We start from the raw sequence: 21,344 nt of genomic DNA on the forward strand, positions 1-21,344 counted from the left end.
TTTTTGTTTTTTTTGATTCAGTTGTTTTCGACAATTTGAATGTACTAACTCTTAAACTAAATATATTGCGCTTAACTGCTCAAGTTTTGTAACCATAAAAAAGGGGAGATTGTTGGAACTTTTCAAGTTCGCAATCTTGATTTTGATGGTAACAAAACTTGTTAATTGTATTACTAATGATCTACCTTAGAGATTGTTGGAACTTTTCAAGTTTGCAATCTTGATTTTGATGGTAACAAAACTTGTTAATTGTATTACTAATGATCTACCTTAGTTGTGCAGCATCTAGGATCACCTACGAGTTGGCCCATTTATATTATTAATAATTACAAATAAATATTACTTCCATACAATTTCCTTCTATGTTAAACTCGAGCTCCCAATTGATAATTGATATTACCGAACTGAGCCCGAGTTTGGTTGACTCAAATTTTGGGGCCAATGGCAGCCCAAATTAAATTAAGAAATGGCCCTAAACACAAAAGAAAATCAGTGGATGATTGGATCTTTGCTGATAGATATTAACAATATTATTTCACATAAATCTACAATATTTTTTTTCACTATAAAACATTTTATACTTTATTTTACACTTTAGCTTTACAAATTCAAAATAAATCACGAGTTTAAATTTTGGGTAGCATTTTAGGTAGTTTATGCTGTTTCCAAGTTTTCATGAAAATGTGATTCAGGAAAGAGCGAGTCTCATGTGAGATCATCTCACGAATCATAATCTGTGAGACGGGTCAACCCTACCCATATTCACAATAAAAAGTAATACTCTTATTATAAAAAGTAATATTTTTTCATGGGTGACCCAAATAAAAGATCCGTCTAATAAATACGATCCGTGAAACCGTCTCACACAAGTTTATGTCATCAGGAAAATGTGTGTGTGTGTGATCTAGATATGTGAAGATGGTTGCATTCATCGCTATGCAAAAGCCAAAAAGAGTTGGACCCAACTTTCCAACTAATTGAGCGAGACATCAAATAATGTAATATCCACGTCTCTTTAAATAGTTTTGTGGCTATTTCCCTTTCATTATTAAATTTCATAGCATACTTTCACTTATAAATTTATTTAAGGTAAATCCACCGATTTTATGGAGTAAAAAAGCTTCCAGGAATAATAAAATTCATACTAATTCTGGAATAATTTTAGAGAAAAGTAAAAATAATTGGTGTCTCTCTTCGAACTCGTTATACATTTCATGACTTCTTACAAAGTCATTATCAAATTAATAATATCATACATCATTTTCTTGTAAGTTTTCGCACGTATGCTGTTACCATGAGTAAACTGATGATGAGTGACTTATAAACTCAAGAAGATTATAGTAATTAGTAGACAAGTTTTTTGGGATGATACTTTTCTTCGGTTTGTAACATAATATTGGTGTTCTCGTTGAGAGTCGGCGTAGCCGAAGAGACTATCTAGAAAATGGATGTCATAGAACCAGTGTCAAAGAAAAATATTATAGGTTGAATTTTGACTAAAATTATTTTATTGAGTAGGTCTCTTGTGAGACGATCTCACGAATCTTTATCTGTGAGATAGGTCAACCCTACAGCTATTCACATAAAAACTAATACTCTTAACATAAAAAGTAATACTTTTTCATGGATGATCCAAATAAGAGATCTGTCTCATAAAATACAACCCGTGAGGTCGTTTTACATAAGTTTTTATCTGTTTTATTAACTAGTTTGATAGAATAATATGTGAGACTTTATAAAAATAAAATGAAAATGTTTGTGATAATTTAGGATAAGTATGTGTTTGTTAAATCAATTAATTAAATAAAAAAAGCCTAGCATGTGGTTACTGATGACCTTTCAAGTTGTCCCCTTCCGCAATAAATGCCATATGATGACAACCCGAATTTCCTAATGATAATTCTTCAACAAAATTATACGTCTAGGAATTCCAGCATTGCAAGTCACGGGTTTGTGTATATAAAATCATCTGCAGATGAAACTTGCTTGTTGGCAGCCAATGGATTGTTAAATTAAATTTATTTTGTAAATAAATCTTTAATGACTTTTTTAATTTTTTTATATTTAAAAAGATATATTACATACTAACTACATTTATTATTTCGAGCTCGAAATCTTGTCTCAAACATATGATATTGATGTGAGATAAGTTATAACTCATAGACTTGATGAAACATGATTTTTTTGTTTTTGGATCAAGAAAATTATGCAATATAAAAATTCACTTCAGTTTCATGCTACCACTTAAACAGAGAATCCCCGTGATTTTCACAACAAAATCAACAAGATTTTACGGTCCCAATATTCACCTCTCCAGCAACAACTTTTTCAATTCAAAACTCAATCGATTCCACCTTCCAAAAATGTAAATTTGAAATTTAAAAGTAGCTGTTCCATCGACTACAGAAGCTACATGTCGAGTGTTCGGCCACATTATAGGACGAAAGACACAACAGTCTTGCTGAGTCAAGTTCAAACGAACTTCGAAAGATAACGACACCTCATCGGATCCGTGAACCTGCTTTGGCATCATCTTCTGTGCCATTGTTCACGCATTCCATGCTATAAATATCTTTGGTTGTATCAATTAATGAACCAAGATTTCATATTTATTTTCATCCTTTTCTTGAATTCCATTTGTTGCCAAGTCTACAGCAAATAATGGCGGGTGCAAAACCGGTGGTTATATATATCTATATACGCAGTAGAGCTCGAGCTTTTTGCTATACCAAAATCTTTCATTTCACAATCTTTTACTGAATTCTATAGAGGGCAATTTTGACGTCTCGGTTAAATTTTTTTTACTGGTCATTCCCTTTTGGTGTTAAAGATATTGTTTTTGTTGGAGAACTGCTATTGTACAAGAAACCATTCTTTGCTTTCACGAGACTTGTTTGATTGTTCAGGTTTACTTGTCCTATTCTTGGTTGATTGAGATTGTTGTTCGGAGTAATTGGTGTTGGTTAAAACATGCTTTTCCACTAGCTTGATTTCTGCTCTAGGCTTTATATATCGTTTCGGTTGAGTTTCAGATTCATACTTTCGATAAGAAAATGAAGTCTTTAATCCTGTTCAAAGGGCTGATAGTTTTATCGATATTGTGTGGATGTGTTTTGAGTAAGGAGTGTACTAACATTCCTACTGCATTATCTTCTCATACGTTTAGAGATCAGTTATTGTCGTCGAAGAACGAATCGTTGAAACGGGAGGTTTTTTCACATTACCATTTGACTCCAACCGATGATTCTGCCTGGTCGAGTCTGTTTCCAAGAAAAATGTTGAGGGAGGAGGATAAGAACAATTGGGAGATGGTGTATCGAAATGTCAAGAATTATGGTTCGGTGAAATGGGCCGGAGGACTGCTTAAGGAAGTGTCCTTGCACGACGTGAGATTGGATCCTGGTTCAATTCATGGTGTGGCGCAGAATACCAATTTAGAGTATCTGATGATGATGGATGTCGATAGATTAGTTTGGAGTTTTAGAGAGACTGCTGGCATTGAGCCACCAGGCCAGCCGTACGGCGGGTGGGAGAAGCCAGCTTCCGATCTTAGGGGTCACTTTGTAGGTTGGTTACATTTATGATGAATTCTTTTTTTGACCTGAAATCGGAAATTCAAGATTTTTTGATTCTGTTTATAGCCTGTTCCTCTGTGCGTCTACAGTTCATCGACATATGTCTTGCACTGAATATCCGTTTCAGTTTATTGATTTTGTGGGTTTAACTGATACTGTATTTTTATATATTGTAGGGCATTATCTGAGTGCCTCGGCGCACATGTGGGCAAGTACACATAATGAGAGCCTTAAATTGAAAATGACTGCTGTAGTCTCTGCTCTATCTTCATGCCAAGATTTAATGGGAACAGGGTATCTTTCGGCTTTCCCCGCTGAGTTTTTTGATCGTTTCGAAGCCATACAGCCTGTATGGGCACCTTATTACACAATTCACAAGATACTGGCTGGCCTTCTGGACCAGTATACTCTGGCTGGAAATGATCAAGCTTTCAAAATGGTGAAATGGATGGTCGAATACTTCTATAATCGTGTGCAAAATGTAATTTCGAGGCACACGATTGAACGACACTGGACTTCATTGAATGAAGAAACTGGAGGCATGAACGACGTTCTTTACAGATTATACAGCATAACGGTGTGGAATTACAACATTACAGAGATTGTCAACTTTTTAAATTGATCCCGACATTGATACTCTATGCTCTCCTTATCGCAGGGTGATCAGAAGCACTTGTTATTAGCTCATTTATTCGATAAACCTTGCTTTCTTGGGCTGTTGGCTGTTAAGGTGATCATCGTGAACTTCTACAAACAAGAAATAGTGTTTTATTTTGTTTACCAAAATGATTTCAAACTTCTAGGCCGATGATATATCTGGATTTCATGCCAATACTCATATTCCTGTTGTTATTGGATCTCAAATGCGGTATGAGGTCACTGGTGATCTGCAATATAAGGTATTAATTACTAGAGACAAGAACCTGAAAATGTTTCAAGTTAATAACTTTAAGTTCTTTTTCACCATAAGTTGAAAATCTGCCAGGAAATTGGAACGTTCTTCATGGATATAGTTAACTCCTCTCACAGCTACGCTACAGGAGGAACGTCAAACAGCGAGTTTTGGTACAGACAGCACCACCTTGATCCTGAGCATTTTTTATACAACATCTATCACTATGTCATTCCAAATTTTGTTTGAATTGTTATGCAGGTCTGATCCAAAGCGTTTAGCCAGTACACTTGGGGAAGAGAATGAAGAGTCTTGCACAACTTACAATATGTTAAAGGTGAACTGATTTGTGCTGATATACAACTGTAAAGGACTAATGCTATTCGAGAATAAAGGGACATTGTCTATTGTCCATTATTTCCGGTTTCAACTCTTACAAGCAATTGATAGTTCGTTCTACTAGGTTTCACGCAATCTGTTCAGATGGACGAAGGAGATCGCTTACGCAGATTACTACGAACGTGCCATAACAAATGGTGTTTTGAGCATTCAAAGAGGAAGGGATCCTGGAATAATGATTTACATGCTCCCGCTGAAGCCTGGTGGTTCTAAGGCCGTAAGTTACCACGGATGGGGAACGAAGTATGATTCTTTCTGGTGCTGCTATGGGACCGGTATGCACAAGAACCAGCCTTATTTAACTTTCTTGAATGCAAGAAGAAGAAACTTTCTTGTTTGTGTTAATGGCACTGGTTTTCATTGTGATTCTTTTTTCTCATTCACTTGTGTAGGCATCGAATCGTTTTCAAAACTAGGAGATTCGATATACTTTGAAGAGGAAGGAGACGTACCTGCCCTTTACATTATTCAGTACATAACAAGCACACTTAACTGGAGATCAGGACACATCTCTCTCAGCCAGGAAGTAGAAACTATCGTTTCATGGGATCAACGGCTTCGTGTGGGATTGACTGTTTTATCCAAGGAGGTCTCCGTCAAAATAAAGTTTTTCTTACTCCATTCTGAATCAATAATAGGCTGAATTTCTTTATTTTACACCTTGTTTTTCAGCAAGCAGTAGGTGCAACTTCTACCTTGAACTTCAGAATACCACCATGGACGTATTCGGCTGGTGCAAAGGCATCATTCAATGGTCAGGATATCTCCCTACCAAGTCCAGGTGAAACCAACCCTACATTTTTTCTATGTTGCAAAAAAATTATCTTATTCCTTTTAACTTTCCTAAAGTAAAACTCCTAGTTTCCTGATATTCATTGGTTTGGTATGCAGGCAATTTCCTTTCACTTACCAGAAACTGGAGTCCTGGTGACAAAGTGACATTTGAGCTGCCTATAAGCCTAAGAACTGAGGCTATTAAAGGTACTTCTCCGGCTCGTTCCATCGACACTTCATCAATCTGTAGCAGAATATCAGTTTCTTTATTCGAACACTGATAAATTATTTACGTGGCTTAGATGACCGGTCTGAGTATTCTTCTCTTCAAGCAATATTTTACGGTCCATACCTTCTAGCCGGCCTCTTCAGCAGTGATTTTGACATCAAAGCAGATCCAAAAACTCCAATTTCAGACTGGATCACTCCAGTTCCAGATGACCACCATTCCCATCTGATCTCCCTAACACAAGAATCTGCAAACACAACATTAGCCTTCACAAATGCATATGGATACATACAAATGCAGGGAATCCCAGATCCTGGAACCAACTCTGCAGTTAATGCAACTTTTAGGCTCATTCTGAAAGATCCGAAACTCGGAAGCTTCTCGGGACCAGCAGACTGCAATAGGAAAGCTGGTCATGCTAGAGCCTTTTAATTTTCCAGGCAAGATCATCGTGCATAACGGAGAAGGGAAGATTCTTGGAGTTACAGATTCTGAGGAATCCCCTCGTTCGACTTTTTGGTTGATTCCTGGACTTGGTGGGAAAGATGGAACAGTTTCCATAGAATCCGTGGATAGAAAAGGTTGCTTCGTTCACAGTGGTGTCGATTTTCGTTCCGGGGCGATCATGAAGCTTAACTGTAGGCCAAATTCATTGAAGGAAGGATTTGATGAGGCTGCAAGCTTCAGGTTGATGGAGGGATTGAGTGAATATCATCCTATAAGCTTCGTGGCAAAAGGGATTGACAGGAATTTCGTCATGGTTCCATTATTCAGCTTGAAGGATGAATCTTACGCTGTATATTTTAATTTTAATTATAAAACTCCTAGATTGTAATGTGTATATATAGTATGTAATAAGATCTTATGAGAATGAAAATATCACATGTCATAATTTATCAGCTTGTTTTCTGGTACATATGCATGAAATAAGCCTTCTTACGTCCATTTAGGCACAGTTCCACGGCTGTTTTGTCGCAAATACATCGAATTATATTTCATCCGATCCATGTAGACGTTGGTAGATGAGATCCTACCTATATGGACACTATCCTCACTTTATTTCAACGGGTAAGATCTTACCACATACAATTTCCAAAAAAAAAAGTGGGTCTTATATATGCATGAGCAAATCTTGGCTATCCATCCTATCATGGGGCAATGCCCACATGGGTAGGATGAAATAAACCGGAGACATTGTCCTCATTATAGGATGAATGACCAAGATTTGTCCATGCATATATAGGACCCACTTTTTTTTTTGAAATTGTATGTGTGGCAAAATCTTACCCGTTGAAATGAAGTGAAGGTAGTGCCCACACAGGTAGTATCTCATCTACCGTAAAAAGAAGACCTAATATTTCATGTTAAGGAAGCCTTACAATTAAGATGGATCGGATAATCAAGAATGCACAGAACAATTCGATCAGGTGTAATGATGTTCTTGTTGATTGCTGCCAACCATTCGAAATTCAGATCGCTATGTGTTTCAAACAGCCTAACCACTTATACTTTAAACAAAAAAGTCTAATCGAATATGAACAAAAACCGATTTAGTACTATTCAATGTTTTGAAGAAAAGGTATCAAATATCTGTTAGGGTAAATGATTAATAAATCCTCAATATCAAACTTTTCTTTCTTGTCAGTTTTCAATTCAGACTTTGTTTGTTCTAGCTCCCTGAAGTGGGCTATTTGTTTGCAAAATCGAGGGAAAAAAAACAATGATCTTCGGTGAAAAACTGATAATATAGACGTTATCACCGATGGCGAAGCGAGAGATCGTCGAAATTTAAGAAAGATTTGAAATCTACAAAAGTTCGAACCTTTTTTTCCCGAAATTATATTTCATTTTTAAAATCGACCAAAATATTGTTGTTTTCACAAATAACTAAGGTTTTTTTTTTTTTATCCTTTTGTTGTTACTAGCAAGAAGCACGTGCGATGCACGTAAATATTAATTATTTAATAAAAATTAAAATTTGATTTTTTTTAAAAATAATTTGATTCATTTTTTTATTTATATTGATTTAGTCTTTTGTCATATTAGACGAATAAATTAATTAAGAACTTATATACTTTACTTTCAAAATTGTTTCTCAAATTGAAATTCAATTCGTTAATTTTATGTTATATAATAAATTATAATTAGCATAATATATAGAATGAATTGAACTGAAACAAATTTTGAAAATATATATATCTAAGAACCACGTATAAGGTATAATAACCTAAAAATCAACCAGATTATGGATTTTATAAATGCATAAATCATAATTTATATAAGTGAAGCACACTAAAGACAAATAATTGTCAATTTAAAATATTTATGATTAAATCGTCAAAATATTATCAAAACTAATGAAATAATAATAATTGATAATAAAATATAACCTATAATACTCAAAATTTGCTTTTAAAATTTGTTTTCAATCATTTTTACACGGTTGAAAGATTTTCTCAAACGGTTATAAATATTAACCACGTGAAAAGTGTGAAAGACGGTTCAATATTTCTAATGATATTTTCAACCAGTTGACAATCTAAACAACAAGATATAGTTTGAAGAGTTAGTCTCATGTGAGACCGTCTCACGGATCTTAATCCGTGAGACGGGTCAACCCTACCCATATTCAAATAAAAAGTAATATTCTTAGCATAAAAAGTAATATTTTTTCATGGATGATCCAAATAAGGGATCCGTCTCACAAATACGACCCGTGAGACCGTTTCATACACGTTTTTGCCTAGTTTGAAATGTAAAAACTTGTGAATAGTAAAGACACGGGAATTTTATGGATGTAAAACACTCACACGTCACTCCTTCCTCTGTAAAAAGGATTTCACTAAAAGACTTTGTCTTATATATATATATATATATATATATATATATATATATATATATATATATATATATATATATATATATATATATATATATATATATATATATATGTGTGCGACTAAAATATTTAAACTTCTTATTATAGCTAACTATTTTAATTTTTCTATCAGATTCGTATTTTATGATATTATTAGTATATTAAAATTCATAATTATTGATATAAATTCTAATAAATAATTTATTAAATTCTTTACTTTCAATTCTTAGTTAAAAAATAATAAAATATATTAGTATTAAATTTCATATTATTATATTATTATATACTTATCATGTTATTGTATTATTGCATATATAATTATTTTTTTCTTATATCTTCATGTGATACTATAATTTATTACTTAATTAGAAACTACACTAAAATATAATTACAAAATTGCATTAAAATAATAAAATAACATGTAGAAAGAAAATTAAAAGGATAAAATATTTAAACTTAGTATAAAGATGGATTATTTGAGAAAGTTAATTTAGGAATTACATTTTATTCTTGAAGTGATATAAATTATTACAATCAATGTATATTGTAGTGATAATTCATTAGCAATTGTTAGACTATTAATTATATATGATGTGGAATAATTAGGCTACTAATTAATTATATATTAGGTGGAATAAATAAAAAAAATTGATATTTTCTTTTTACACTTACAACAATTAGAAATTTACAAATATATCTTTATTGAATTTTTGGATTTGTATTGATGAGGATGTCATTTTTATCTTTTGACAATTGAAAAAATTGTCAATTATCTACACTTACGTAGGTTTATAGATAAAAAAAATATATTTTTATTATCAAACATATATTCATTTTTAATGCATAGATTTCCCATAAATTATGTAGAAAATTTCCATGCAATTAATCTAACAACACACAATTTAAGGGGATAATAGAAAATTTACAATGAAAAACTTTGTTATTATTTTTACACTTTTATAAGTATAATAGTTAAATATATATTCTTTTAATATTTTTAATGATTTTTTAAAATTAAAAAAAGCTATTGTTTTAATATTTTTTCTAAGAATTATGTATCAAGAAAATATTATTTCTCTAATGTATTTTTATTATAAAATATTTATTCAATTTTTATGTAACATCATTTTCAAAGATTCTTATGTTACAATTTTTTATTAAAAAATAAAAACACTATTTTAATCCTTATGTATTTAATGATTGTGTAATTTTCATGCAATTAATCTAACAATACACAATTTATGAGAATAGTAGAAAATTTACAAAGAAAATTTTGTTATTCTTTTTGTACTTTTATAAGTATAATAGTTAAATATATATTCTTTTTAATATTTTTTGTAAGAATTATGTATGAAGAAAATATTATTTTTCTAATATATTTTTTATTATCGAATATCGATTCAATTTTTATGTAATATTATTTTCGAAATTTCTTATTTTACAATTTTCTATTAAAAAAATAAAAACACTATGATCCTCATGTGTTTAATGAGTTCAAAAAAATAAATACCTCAATTAAATACATAATCAATACATTACAAATCCATTATCCCAAATTTGTCCCTAAATTTTATATATTTTTTCCACCAATGCCCATGCAATTAATACAAACAATGCATAGTTTTTGGGCAATGTAGTAAAATCACAATCAAAAAACTTTGCCCATCATCCACACTTTTATAGGTATATAGATATATAGATATAGATTTTTGTGACCATTTTTGAAATCATAATTTTGTTCCTTTTCTCCCAATTTTTAAGAATAAATGATACTCATGTTAGTAAATGAATAGACATGTCAATTATTCCTGTTAGTATTGGCAGAATAGACTACTGTTTAAAAGATTTGAGAGTTATTCATGCTCTTTCATTGTTGGGCCGATATTGTCATTTCTTTCACTTAAAACGACTTCTCTATTGTTGTTGGCTTGCATCATATAGGCCAATAAGTTGACTTAGACCTTAAAATAGAGTCAAGATTCTTGTCTCGACATTTTTGGTGTAGTAATACTTGTTCTATATGTAATGATATAAGGTTGTGAACACATCGTATTATTTGACAGCCATATAGAAAATATAATTAATGATAGCTGCTTTTGTTGCAAAATTGAAATTTGTGAAACTTAACCCCGTCATTACCTGTTATAAGGTTTTATTTTTGTCCTTGGATTGTAGAAGGCTTAATTAATTCGACTCTTTTATCATTTTCTCCATTTAAAATTCATTCAATATTTCTTCAACCTGTTAAATTAAAGTACTAGTGTATAGAATCAGGAGATAATAAAAGTAAGAATAGAAAAAGTAATATATAGAAGAGTATATAAATTTCATATTGATTTAAGTAGAAAATTTAGTGATATTTTGACATAAATAAAATTTGAACCAACAATTGCGAAGCATACTTCAATTAAGATATATAACAAACTTGTTAGAAATACATATCACAATTCATTGACTTACAAACAAAATAGAAAGAAATAGATGGTAGTTTCATAGCAAGGACTCTACAATCTTCGTGAATCTGACCCAACAGGCGAGGAGTTTACAAAATCAATTACCACCTTTGCGTCCGATTCGAATGTTTCTTTTTTCCTCGGGTTGTTGCCGGTGAAACACGTGGTGAGAATTATAATACCGATGGACATCTGACATATTCTTAAGAATATCCAACCTTAGGCCCCTAGTCATAGGAACCAATTTATTGTTAAGAAAAATCATTTAATAAACAATATTAGAAAAAAGTAGAATTCATATGCATATTTCACATTTGAAATCAATTTCAAAATCATCTCTAACCTTTTAAATTACTTCAATATTGTTCTCATCCCAGATTAGTTGTCTTTTTTATATTTTTATTTACTTATATGACATTTTTTCTTATTTGAACAATGTAAAAAATAATAATTTTTATCTATCTTATTTTTTATAAATTTTTCTGTGCACCACTAAATTTAATTTTTTTAAATATTTTGAATATTTTTTATTTTTAAATAAAATATTTTATAACATTATCGTAATTACATTAATATTTTTATATAAGTAAATTTTTTTCATTTAATTAATTTTAAAATCTCGATATATATCAAAATGATATCTACTTGGTAGCAATGAATCATAGCTACATAATTGGTCACATTATTCAACCAATACTTAATTATATCTCTAAGGTCATCTCCAACACTGCACCAAAACACCATTTTGGTGCAGCGCTAACATCTTCAACGGGGACTGTGCTATTTTGAACCTTCCTCCTGCGCCAAATTTGGCGCAGGGGTAGCGCAGGGGTTTTCTAATTTTTTTTATGTTTTTTATATTAATTATAAATATTATATTTAAAATTATAATATTATTTGAATAATAGTATATTATTGATTTTATTATTTGAATAATTAGATATTTAATCATAAAAATTATAAAATAATAATAGTTCATTTTTAAAATATTTACTTATTTACTTTAATTATAATATTTAAAAACTATTTTTTTTATGATTTTCAATTAATATAATTTAATACACATACAAAATTAAAAATATATTAAATAAAATATAATAATTAATATATGTAAAATAAAAAGAATATTTCGAGAATATTTTTTTGGTGTAAGATTTGAAATAAATGGGTTGGAGATGAATGTTGTATTTAGTGCAGAAATCGCATCTATTTTAGTATGAAATTTGCACCAAAATAGAGTTTATAGTTGGAGATGGCCTAAGGCTTTTTTAGGACGTGACCAAAAGTATCAAATGGTCTGAATTCAGATCTTTTAGAACATAGCATAAATTAAACAATACATATAAGGCATATTCAACTACATGATCTATTTTGGTGCACAAAATCTATCTTGGTGCAAATTTTATACTAAAATAGTGCGATTTCTGTATCAAATACAACATCCATCTCCAACCCATTTATTTCAAATCTTACACCAAAACGAATATTCTCGAAATATTTCTTTTATTTTAAATATATTAATTATTATATTTTATTTAATATATTTTTAATTATGACTATTGTTTTATTATTAATAAATTTAAAGTTATCTAGTTTGTTTATCTTTTAAATATATTTTCCTTTCGATTATGTCTTTGTATTTGAATTATGTGTTTCAAGTTGTATTTGTATTTCAATTACTTTATAAATTTATTTATGAATTGTATGTTTTATTAATATTTTGTATTTGTATTAAAATTATATTAATTATAAATCATTAAATCAAATTACTCCCTAATTACTAATAATTAACATAAATAAATAAATATGTTAAAAATCACCAATTATTATTTTTAATTTAATTTAATATGATTAAATATCTAAGTATTAAAATAAATATTTTACTATTATTTAAATAATATTTATATGTTATACAAATATTTATAATAAATACAAATAATTTTTTTTTTATAAAAGAAACCCCGACGCCAACTTTGGCGCAGAGATGCTGAGGAATGTGGATGCGCTATATTAATTTGGAAGAAGATTGGCTGCACCATTTTGGTGCAGTCTTGAAGATGGCTTAAAGACGATATAGACTATACACAATTCTATCACAAATTAGAAACAATAATTTAACACACAAAATAAACACATATTAGATTTAACACAAAATAGATCAAGCTCGACAACTATAATTATTTAACATAAAATATATCAAACACAATTTAACACAAATCTTGCAATGGATCTCTGTGGCTAGATGAAAACTGCGAATCCACACCTGATAACACATAGAAGAGACAATGAAAAAGAAGAGAAAACAACATAAAATGATTTTAAAATATTAGCCTAGCACGCATAATACAGTAGTATGACAAAAAAAATAGAAAGACGTGTATCCAAACTGATGTAATCTCGCTGAAATGGGTGAGCCGGGTAAGAAGCTCCAACGGATCAGATCAATAATTTATAATGTTTGGGAATCTTGAGTGAGGATAATGACTGTGGTAGCACTTGCAAACAATGAAAAGAACTCGTAAATGGGTGTCGGAGGGGTGTCCGGCGTAGCCACTACGATGCTAAAGTCAGCAGGTTCAAGGTGAAAACAAGCAATATTTGAGAGAAAATATGTGTAATGCTTAGTGATGTAATATCGCTGAAATGGGTGAGCCGGGTAAGAAGCTCCAACGGATCAGATCAATAATTTATAGTGTTTGGGAATCTTGAGTGAGGATAATGACTGTGGTAGCACCTGCAAACAATGAAAAGAACTCGTGAATGGGCGCCGGAGGGGTGTCCGGCATAGCCACTCCGATGCTAAAGTCAGCAGGTTCAAGGTGAACACAAGCAATATTTGAGAGAAAATATGTGTAATGCTTAGAGTTCAAAGATTTTAGAATCATTAAATGACACTAATACCTACTATTTATAGTAGAAAAATGGTGTAGGTACCTCGATTCTTGTGCCACCTACTAAGTATGGCAAGTCGGCTGCCCATACTTGTAGCTTCTGATGACTTCTAGGACACTCCAAACCCAAGTTGTTCTGACAGATTAGACTGCATATATTAATTATACTCGAGTGTGGTGCAATTCTCGAGGTGTCCCGGATAGTAGGTTACCCGGGTACTTGGATGAGAGCCCGGGCTATGATGGCTGCCCGGGAAGAAGAGAAGTGCCCGGGATGAGGAGATCTGCCCGGGTCCTCAGGAAAATGACCAGCATATTGGCTCTATCTCGTGCTATCCAAGTAACAAGCCGGGTTAATGACGACCTGGATCCTTATGGGGTATCACCACCCATCCCTAAAATAGTCGGGCGCTGCCCCGATCAGTCATACTTGTTGTTTTGTTGAAACATAATTCAGAATGAGTAAGAGAATCGAGGGCCTCATATATCCATAGATGAAATGGGATATCGGGGTTTGATACAACCCGGGTTTTGAATAAGATGTCGGGGCCTGATATCTCCCGAGCTTGGATATTCTGTCTTTTAGTATTCTCGAGTATTCCAAGAGGTGTCATTATTACATTTTTAAGCATTAAATTCCCGCCGAAAAAACGTTCTATATCCCAAGAATCCGATAAGTCTGACACCTTGATATATGTGCACGTCCTTTCATATGCTTGGTACAATTTACGAGGCTTATCGTGATCGTCCACGTGCACTTACATCAACGGTTGAGATCTCTCCCTATCGCCTATAATATTAGGCCTCCTATTTTTGAAAAAAACACTTGCAAATTCACAACCTAGGCGAAGCCCTTGCAAATTTTTCTCTCGAAGCTCATCCGCGCAAGCTCCTCCACCTCCGACGATCCTCTGCCGCTGCAATCACCACTCTCTCTTTTAAAATCGTAAGTTCTCTCTCCCAACCATGTCTAATTCTACTTCCTCTACTTCTGGAGCCAATGTGCGAGCCTCTCCCAGTGATGAGTCCACCGCGCTGCGCTCCAACTCCTCCTCATCTTCCCCTCGCCGTCGCCTCCTTACCCAAACTTCTCAAAAATAAAAAATTCTTCAAACCAAACCCTCCTCTTCGGGCACCTCCCTGCGTCTCTAAAAAGGACAAGGGTAAGGGCAAAGCCTGGGCTTCTGGTCACCCTTCTATGGAGACTCCGGGAGTTCTTTGGTTCTCCCCAATGAGCAGTTCTCTACACTCGGGGGCGGACGAGGAACTCAGAACTTTGGGGTCTATTCCTTCCTCCTACTCTATCATAATTCCCGGGGATTCTGACAGGGCAGACAGTCCTCCCCCGGGTTATACTACCTTCTTCCGGGACCAAGTCAGAAATGGTCTTCGATTCCCCCTCCCTCTTTTTTATATCCAGGTCGCCAAGTTTTTCGGTGTGCCTGACAACCAATTCCATCCCAATTCCTTTCGCATCATGGCTTTGGCCTATGTTCTATTTAAAATGAATAATCTTCTTATCAGCCACATTGTTCTTCACTATTATTTTTCTTGCCGGCTCGGGGATAATGTATTTTTCTGCCGGCTCGGGGATAATGTATTTTCCTTGACCACCCGGCAAAATGCCCGATTCCTTGATGACATCCCTTCCTCACAGAAAGGGTGGAAAGGAAGATATTTCTTTATTCAACTCCACAATCCTCTCCCTTGTCTGACTTGTTTCTCCTTTCTCTCCCAACGCAACCAGCCTTTCCCCGAGATTACAAATTTGAGGAACATTTTCTCACAAGTCAAACCCTGGTAGAGGGCCACAAATATTTCTCCTCCGTTCTCATCTCCAACGAGAATCTGGTCGCGCTTATGGGTTGAGTGCCCGGGTTGAGGACCCCCTAGACAGGGTGATTGATGAGGTAGTTGTCTCAGGCGCTCAACCCGGTAATGCTTGTTATCCTAGTTCTGTTTTACAGTTCCACACTTACTTATTCGTACTAAACCTTCTTCTTATTTTGTGTAGATAACTCAAAAATGTAGGAGGCTTTTGCCAAGAAGTGGGCGGCTGAAAAGACGGCCAAAGAGAAAAAGTTGGCAGCCCGGAAAGCTGCCCCTTGAGAAGAAACAGGCCGAGGAGAAGACAGCCCGACAAGCTAAGTTGAATCGGGCGGAGGCCCAACAAGAAGAGATGACCCGGGATTCATCCCAGGAAGACCCTGAAGACCACATACTCCTTACCCAGACGAAGCGAAAGGCTATCAAAGGCCCGAAGCAGATTCTGGTTGAGGACCGCCGGGAGGGGGGGGGGGGGTCAAAGCTCCTCCCAAGAAACTCGATCATTCACCCCCCGCCCCCCGGTCAACAATCCACCCCACCAGCCTCCCCTCCTTGAGCAGCTTCCCCGAGTCAATATCCTTGATGCGGGATCCTCGGCCAGGGGGCTAAAGACTCTCAAGCAGCTCCCCACTCCTGATGAAGAGGGCCGCTTGCAGAATTTCCGAGCCTCTACCAAGCTTTTCGAGGGCTCAAACAAACTCTTGAAGGTAAGTTCTTATTGATCTCCTTAATCTTTTATTGCTCTGATCATTGTTGATTCTTGTTGACCTTGTTTTTAAACAGGCTGCTCACCTGCTGATCTCGGCCTTCGAGGAGGTTGCAGGGGATGCCACTGTCTCTGGGAAGCGAGCCCGCATTTCCAAGATGCCAGGAGAGGCTGTAAGAGGAGCTAGCCCGGGCTCGAGCCACTCATGAGGAGGAAGTGGCTAATCTGCGCTCGGTCTTGGATAAGGCCCAAGAGGATCTCAATGAAGTCCTTGTCCGAGAGGAACGTCTGCAACGCTCTCTATTTGTTTCAGGAATCAGGTAGAGGTGCAATTGCACCGGGCCGAGAGAGCTGAGAATGCCCTGGCCATGGCTGAGTATAATAAAGGCAAATGGAAGGCCTCCTTCCTCCAATGTCCCGAGTTCAAGAAGGCCGTGGTAGATAAGGCCTATCATCTCTTTCAGACCGGTTTTGAAAAATGCCGGGAACAATTTGAGGAGGCCGGACTCTTGCCCCAAGTTAAGGAAAACTTTCCTGATTTTGTCCTGGCTATTGCATCCTTTCCCAAGGATGGCGAGGAGGAGAATGAGGCAACCCGTGAAGAGCAGCCCGAGCCTGATCATGTAGATATAGATTAGGATTGTATTTTCATTTGTCTTTTCCTGTCTTGTAATCTCTCGGCCTTCGGGCTTTTATTAATGAAAATTTTCATTTCACATTATCTTCTCTGCAATCATATCCTGATAAGTCTTCAATAACTTGGGTGATATAACTGCTTGTATGTAAATAACCAGAAAATTTTCTAAGTGTTGCGAATTAACCGTTAACTTCAGATAAATACCCGAGATCTTGATCCCCGTAATGAATAAAATGCCTCATGCTTCGTAACTGACCCAGATGTAAGCAACATTAAACCCGTATATAAAACCTTGGCGCGTATAACAAGTAGAAAACTCGGGAAAGAGAGCATATTTTGGGGTTTAGATTGATCGAGGTGCGGAGCCCCGAGCCAGGGTGTAGTGTCCTGGGCTTTTAAGAACCAAGGTACGGAGCCTTGGGCCGGGTAGCATGTCCCGGGACTTGGGAATTGTCGAGGTGTGGTGTTCCGAGCCAGGGTGTAGTGCCCTGGGCTTTTAAGAACCAAAATACGAAGCCTTGGGCCGGAGAGCATGTCCCCGGACTTGGAAATGGTCGAGGTGTCGTGCCCCGAGCCAGGGTGTAGTGCCATGGGCTTTTAAGAACCAAGGTACAGAGCCTTGGGCCAGGGAGTTTGTCCCGGGACTTGGGAATGGTCCAGGTGTGGTGCCCCGAGCCAGGGTGTAGTGCCCTAGGCTTTTAAGAACCAAGGTACGGAGTCTTGGGCCGGGGAGCATGTCTCGGGACTTGGGAATGGTCGAGGTGTGGTGCCCCAAGCCAGGGTGTAGTGCCCTGGGCTTTTAAGAACAAAGGTACGGAGCCTTGGGCCGAGGAGCATGTCCCAGGACTTTGGAATGGTCGAGGTGTGGTGCCCCGAGCCATGGTGTAGTGCCCTGGGTTTTAAGAACCAAGGTACGGAGCCTTGGGCTGGGGAGCATGTCCCGAGACTTGAGAATGGTCGAGGTGTGGTGCCCCGAGCTAGGGTGTAGTACCCTGGGAGTTTAAGAACCAAGGTACGGAGCCTTGGGCCGGGGAGCATGTCCCGAGACTTGGGAATGGTCGAGGTGTGGTGCCCCGAGCCAGGGTGTAGTGCCCTGGGCTTTTAAGAACCAAGGTTCGGAGCCTTGGGCCGGGGAGCATGTCCCGGGACTTGGGAATGGTCGAGGTTGTTAGAGTAGGTGCACGTTGAGCCAAGTGTTGGCCGAGTGTTCACAATGAAACTCTATGTATAAACGATCTTTATTTTAATAATATTTGAAATTATTATTTTGGCACATTTTTATCTGTATACCCATGCTAGTTGCATAAATAAAGCCCTTGAATATACAAATAGTAGAAAGCATATGAGATGCTCATATGATGAGTATCATGAAACTCATATTTGGAATACTATATATTTTAAATAGTTCCTAGTCGATTCAGCCGCCGTTAAGAAGGATATATGCCGCTCGAGTTCGAGACTAGTATCTGTGATGTGAAGTACCATGTTTCATTGGTAGGGGACATTGTGATGTCCGAGCATACAGATAGGTGCTCCTGGTAGAGTGCACTGAATAACCCTCCATAAAAGGACTTTCCAAGTGGTTCTCACTTATCGAGTGGAAACGTCCTAGTTTATGGTTGTACACCATTAGTCCTTATGACACGGGACAACATTGAGACTCTATGTCCTAGCATTACACTTTGACTTGTTTACCGACTCCCATGGAGTCATCAGGTGGCAAGGCTGGGTGTTTTGTCGAAACATATAGGAGTTGATGCATTGTAGTCGGGGATTCACCGCTTACCTTCGGGTATGGATATCCTATGTGATCTCATGTGTATGTAGTTTGAAATCTCTGATCAGAGTATGGTGGTAATTAAGAAAGAGGTTTCTTAGATTACACCATCGATGCAACTACGACATGACATATAGTATCTATTCATTGAAAACTCTCGATATACCAGTGGTTGTCGAATCGGTCGGGATATATGAGTTGAAGGGATCGTACTGTATGCTAACCATAATTGAATGGTTCTTGCAGGCACTATCATTTGATACCTAGGGAATCATGTAAGCGATGCTGCTAGGAGTTTAACATGATTGGTTGGGTACTATCAGACTTGAGTTCTGACGTTCTTGTTATCAAGGAGTTGATAAGTAAGAATGGAGCAATTGGGGTATGCTCGTATAAGGACATGTTTAGTCCGAATCGCATGGAGATGTGAACCTATGGCTAGTTGTATCAATGAACTATTGAGGGTCACACAAGTGCTAACTTTCTAGATCCCGTTGAGAAGTTAAAATAGTTCAATGTGTTGAACGACTTATAAATGAGTTTATAAGCATAAATAAAAATAGAAGTATAAATTCTATAAAGAGAATGTAACTTTTAATTTGAGGAAGTGTTCCTAAATTAAAAGTTGGCCAAACGAGTAATGTATTTGAAAATTGTGATTTTCATATACATTATTATGGACTAAATTAAATTAATTCAAGTATTGAATTAATTAGACACTAGTGGACCTAGTAGAGTCCAAATAATTAAATTAATTCAAGTGTTGGATTAATTAAAAAACATTGGGCCTTGTAGAGCCCAATTAGAAATAATTATTAAACTAGTGGGCTTGAGTAAAATCAAGTAAATGTTAAATGGTCTCAAATGTGTTTGAGACATTTAAATAAAAGTCCACGGGCCTTGTAATTGTTACAAGCCCAAGTAAAATGCATGCTTGGAAGGTGAAGGGTTGGAGACAACTTTTGAGTTAATTGCATGGCATGCTCATGCACTTTTTTGCTTTAACTTTTTCCACAACCAAGAAAAACACTCCTCCCTCTCTCCTCCCCTTATGTTGAACGAAATTTTGAGCAAAATTCTCCCAATTTTTCTTCTTCAATTGTTGAGGAAAGAAAACACTTCTTAAAGAAAAATGCTCTATTTTTTCTAGTGCAAAATTAGAGTGGATCTACCTTGTTAGTGGTGGACCTAATTTTGAAGAAAGGAGTCCAAAAGCAAGGTGAAGCTTGTAGATTGTCTACCATCAAGAGCTAAGTTGTTTACAACTTAGTTGGAGCCATAATCAATCCTTGTGATTGATAGGTACATTTCTAAATACTCTATGTATGACATATTTCGTGTTTTTCGTATATGATACACACTAGTATATGAGGTGTTCGGTTTTACTTGCTAAAAATTAATTTTTTTGAAACTTCCGTTGCGCAACCAGCATCTTAATCGATCCCCTTTCAAGTGGTATCATGAGCTAAGGGTACTAGTTTGTGTAGCTTATACATAATATTATATTGAGGTCGATTTCTAACCGCATGAGATGATTTGTTGCAACAAATTCAAGGCCGATTTTGGGGTGTTTGTTGGCAGCAAGTTGTTGCCCATTTCGGGCAGCTCGGGCTGCCCGTTTCGGGCAGCAAGGGCAGCCCGAACAGCCCCTTGTTTTTAATAAAAAAAATTTGTAAGTTGGCCGGAATCCGGCGACGGAGCTCCGACGACGGTGATGACGACTAGGGTTTTCAAAAGTGTTTTGGGATATCAAAGTGTCATGGGCCTTGATGTTGTTGGGCCATTAGATGGCTAACATATTTGTGAAATTTAAATGGGCCAAAATGTTTTTGGTGAAAAATGATTTTTTGGGCCCTTAAGTTTAAATTTAAAAAAGTTGCAAATATTTTGTCATGAAATAAATAATTTAAGTTGGACTTTAATTATTTATAGTAAATGGTGATTTACAAGAAATTCGGTTATAAATAAATTAATTAGAAAGTAGACAAATGAGTTTGTATACTTTGTTAATTTAGTTTATAATCGTGGCGGTTAGTGATTGGATCAAGATATATAATATTGGATCAATTAATTATTGTGATAATTAATTGATGGTATATGATATGTGATATTATGCATGAAGGATGATCAAAAGCCCAAGCCCAATTTGCTAGGTGTATGCTAGGATATTTTGTGTTGAATGATTGTAATAATTATCAAATTTAAAGTGGGCTTGGTTTATGGCCCGTTCCCACCCCATGAGATGTATCCTTATTTGCCATGGATATTTATTTGTAAATATTAGAATAGTGGAAGATCAAGATTGG

The 21,344-nt window shown here is 35.4% G+C and overlaps 1 protein-coding gene across 1 annotated transcript; it reads left to right on the top strand.

The window, feature by feature from the left end:
- The first annotated feature begins 2,535 nt into the window (after nucleotides 1-2,535).
- Nucleotides 2,536-6,814, top strand: LOC140830636 (uncharacterized). Its single transcript, XM_073194052.1, is given in 12 exon segments — nucleotides 2,536-3,567; nucleotides 3,752-4,152; nucleotides 4,234-4,305; nucleotides 4,379-4,474; nucleotides 4,561-4,640; nucleotides 4,729-4,804; nucleotides 4,931-5,141; nucleotides 5,259-5,455; nucleotides 5,539-5,647; nucleotides 5,758-5,847; nucleotides 5,943-6,259; nucleotides 6,261-6,814. Coding segments are annotated over 12 exon segments (2,607 nt in total). The 5' UTR covers nucleotides 2,536-3,053; the 3' UTR covers nucleotides 6,705-6,814.
- The last annotated feature ends 14,530 nt before the right edge of the window (nucleotides 6,815-21,344 follow it).

The sequence above is a fragment of the Primulina eburnea genome, chromosome 1, assembly GCF_022965805.1.
Source record: "Primulina eburnea isolate SZY01 chromosome 1, ASM2296580v1, whole genome shotgun sequence".
NCBI lineage: Eukaryota > Viridiplantae > Streptophyta > Magnoliopsida > Lamiales > Gesneriaceae > Primulina > Primulina eburnea.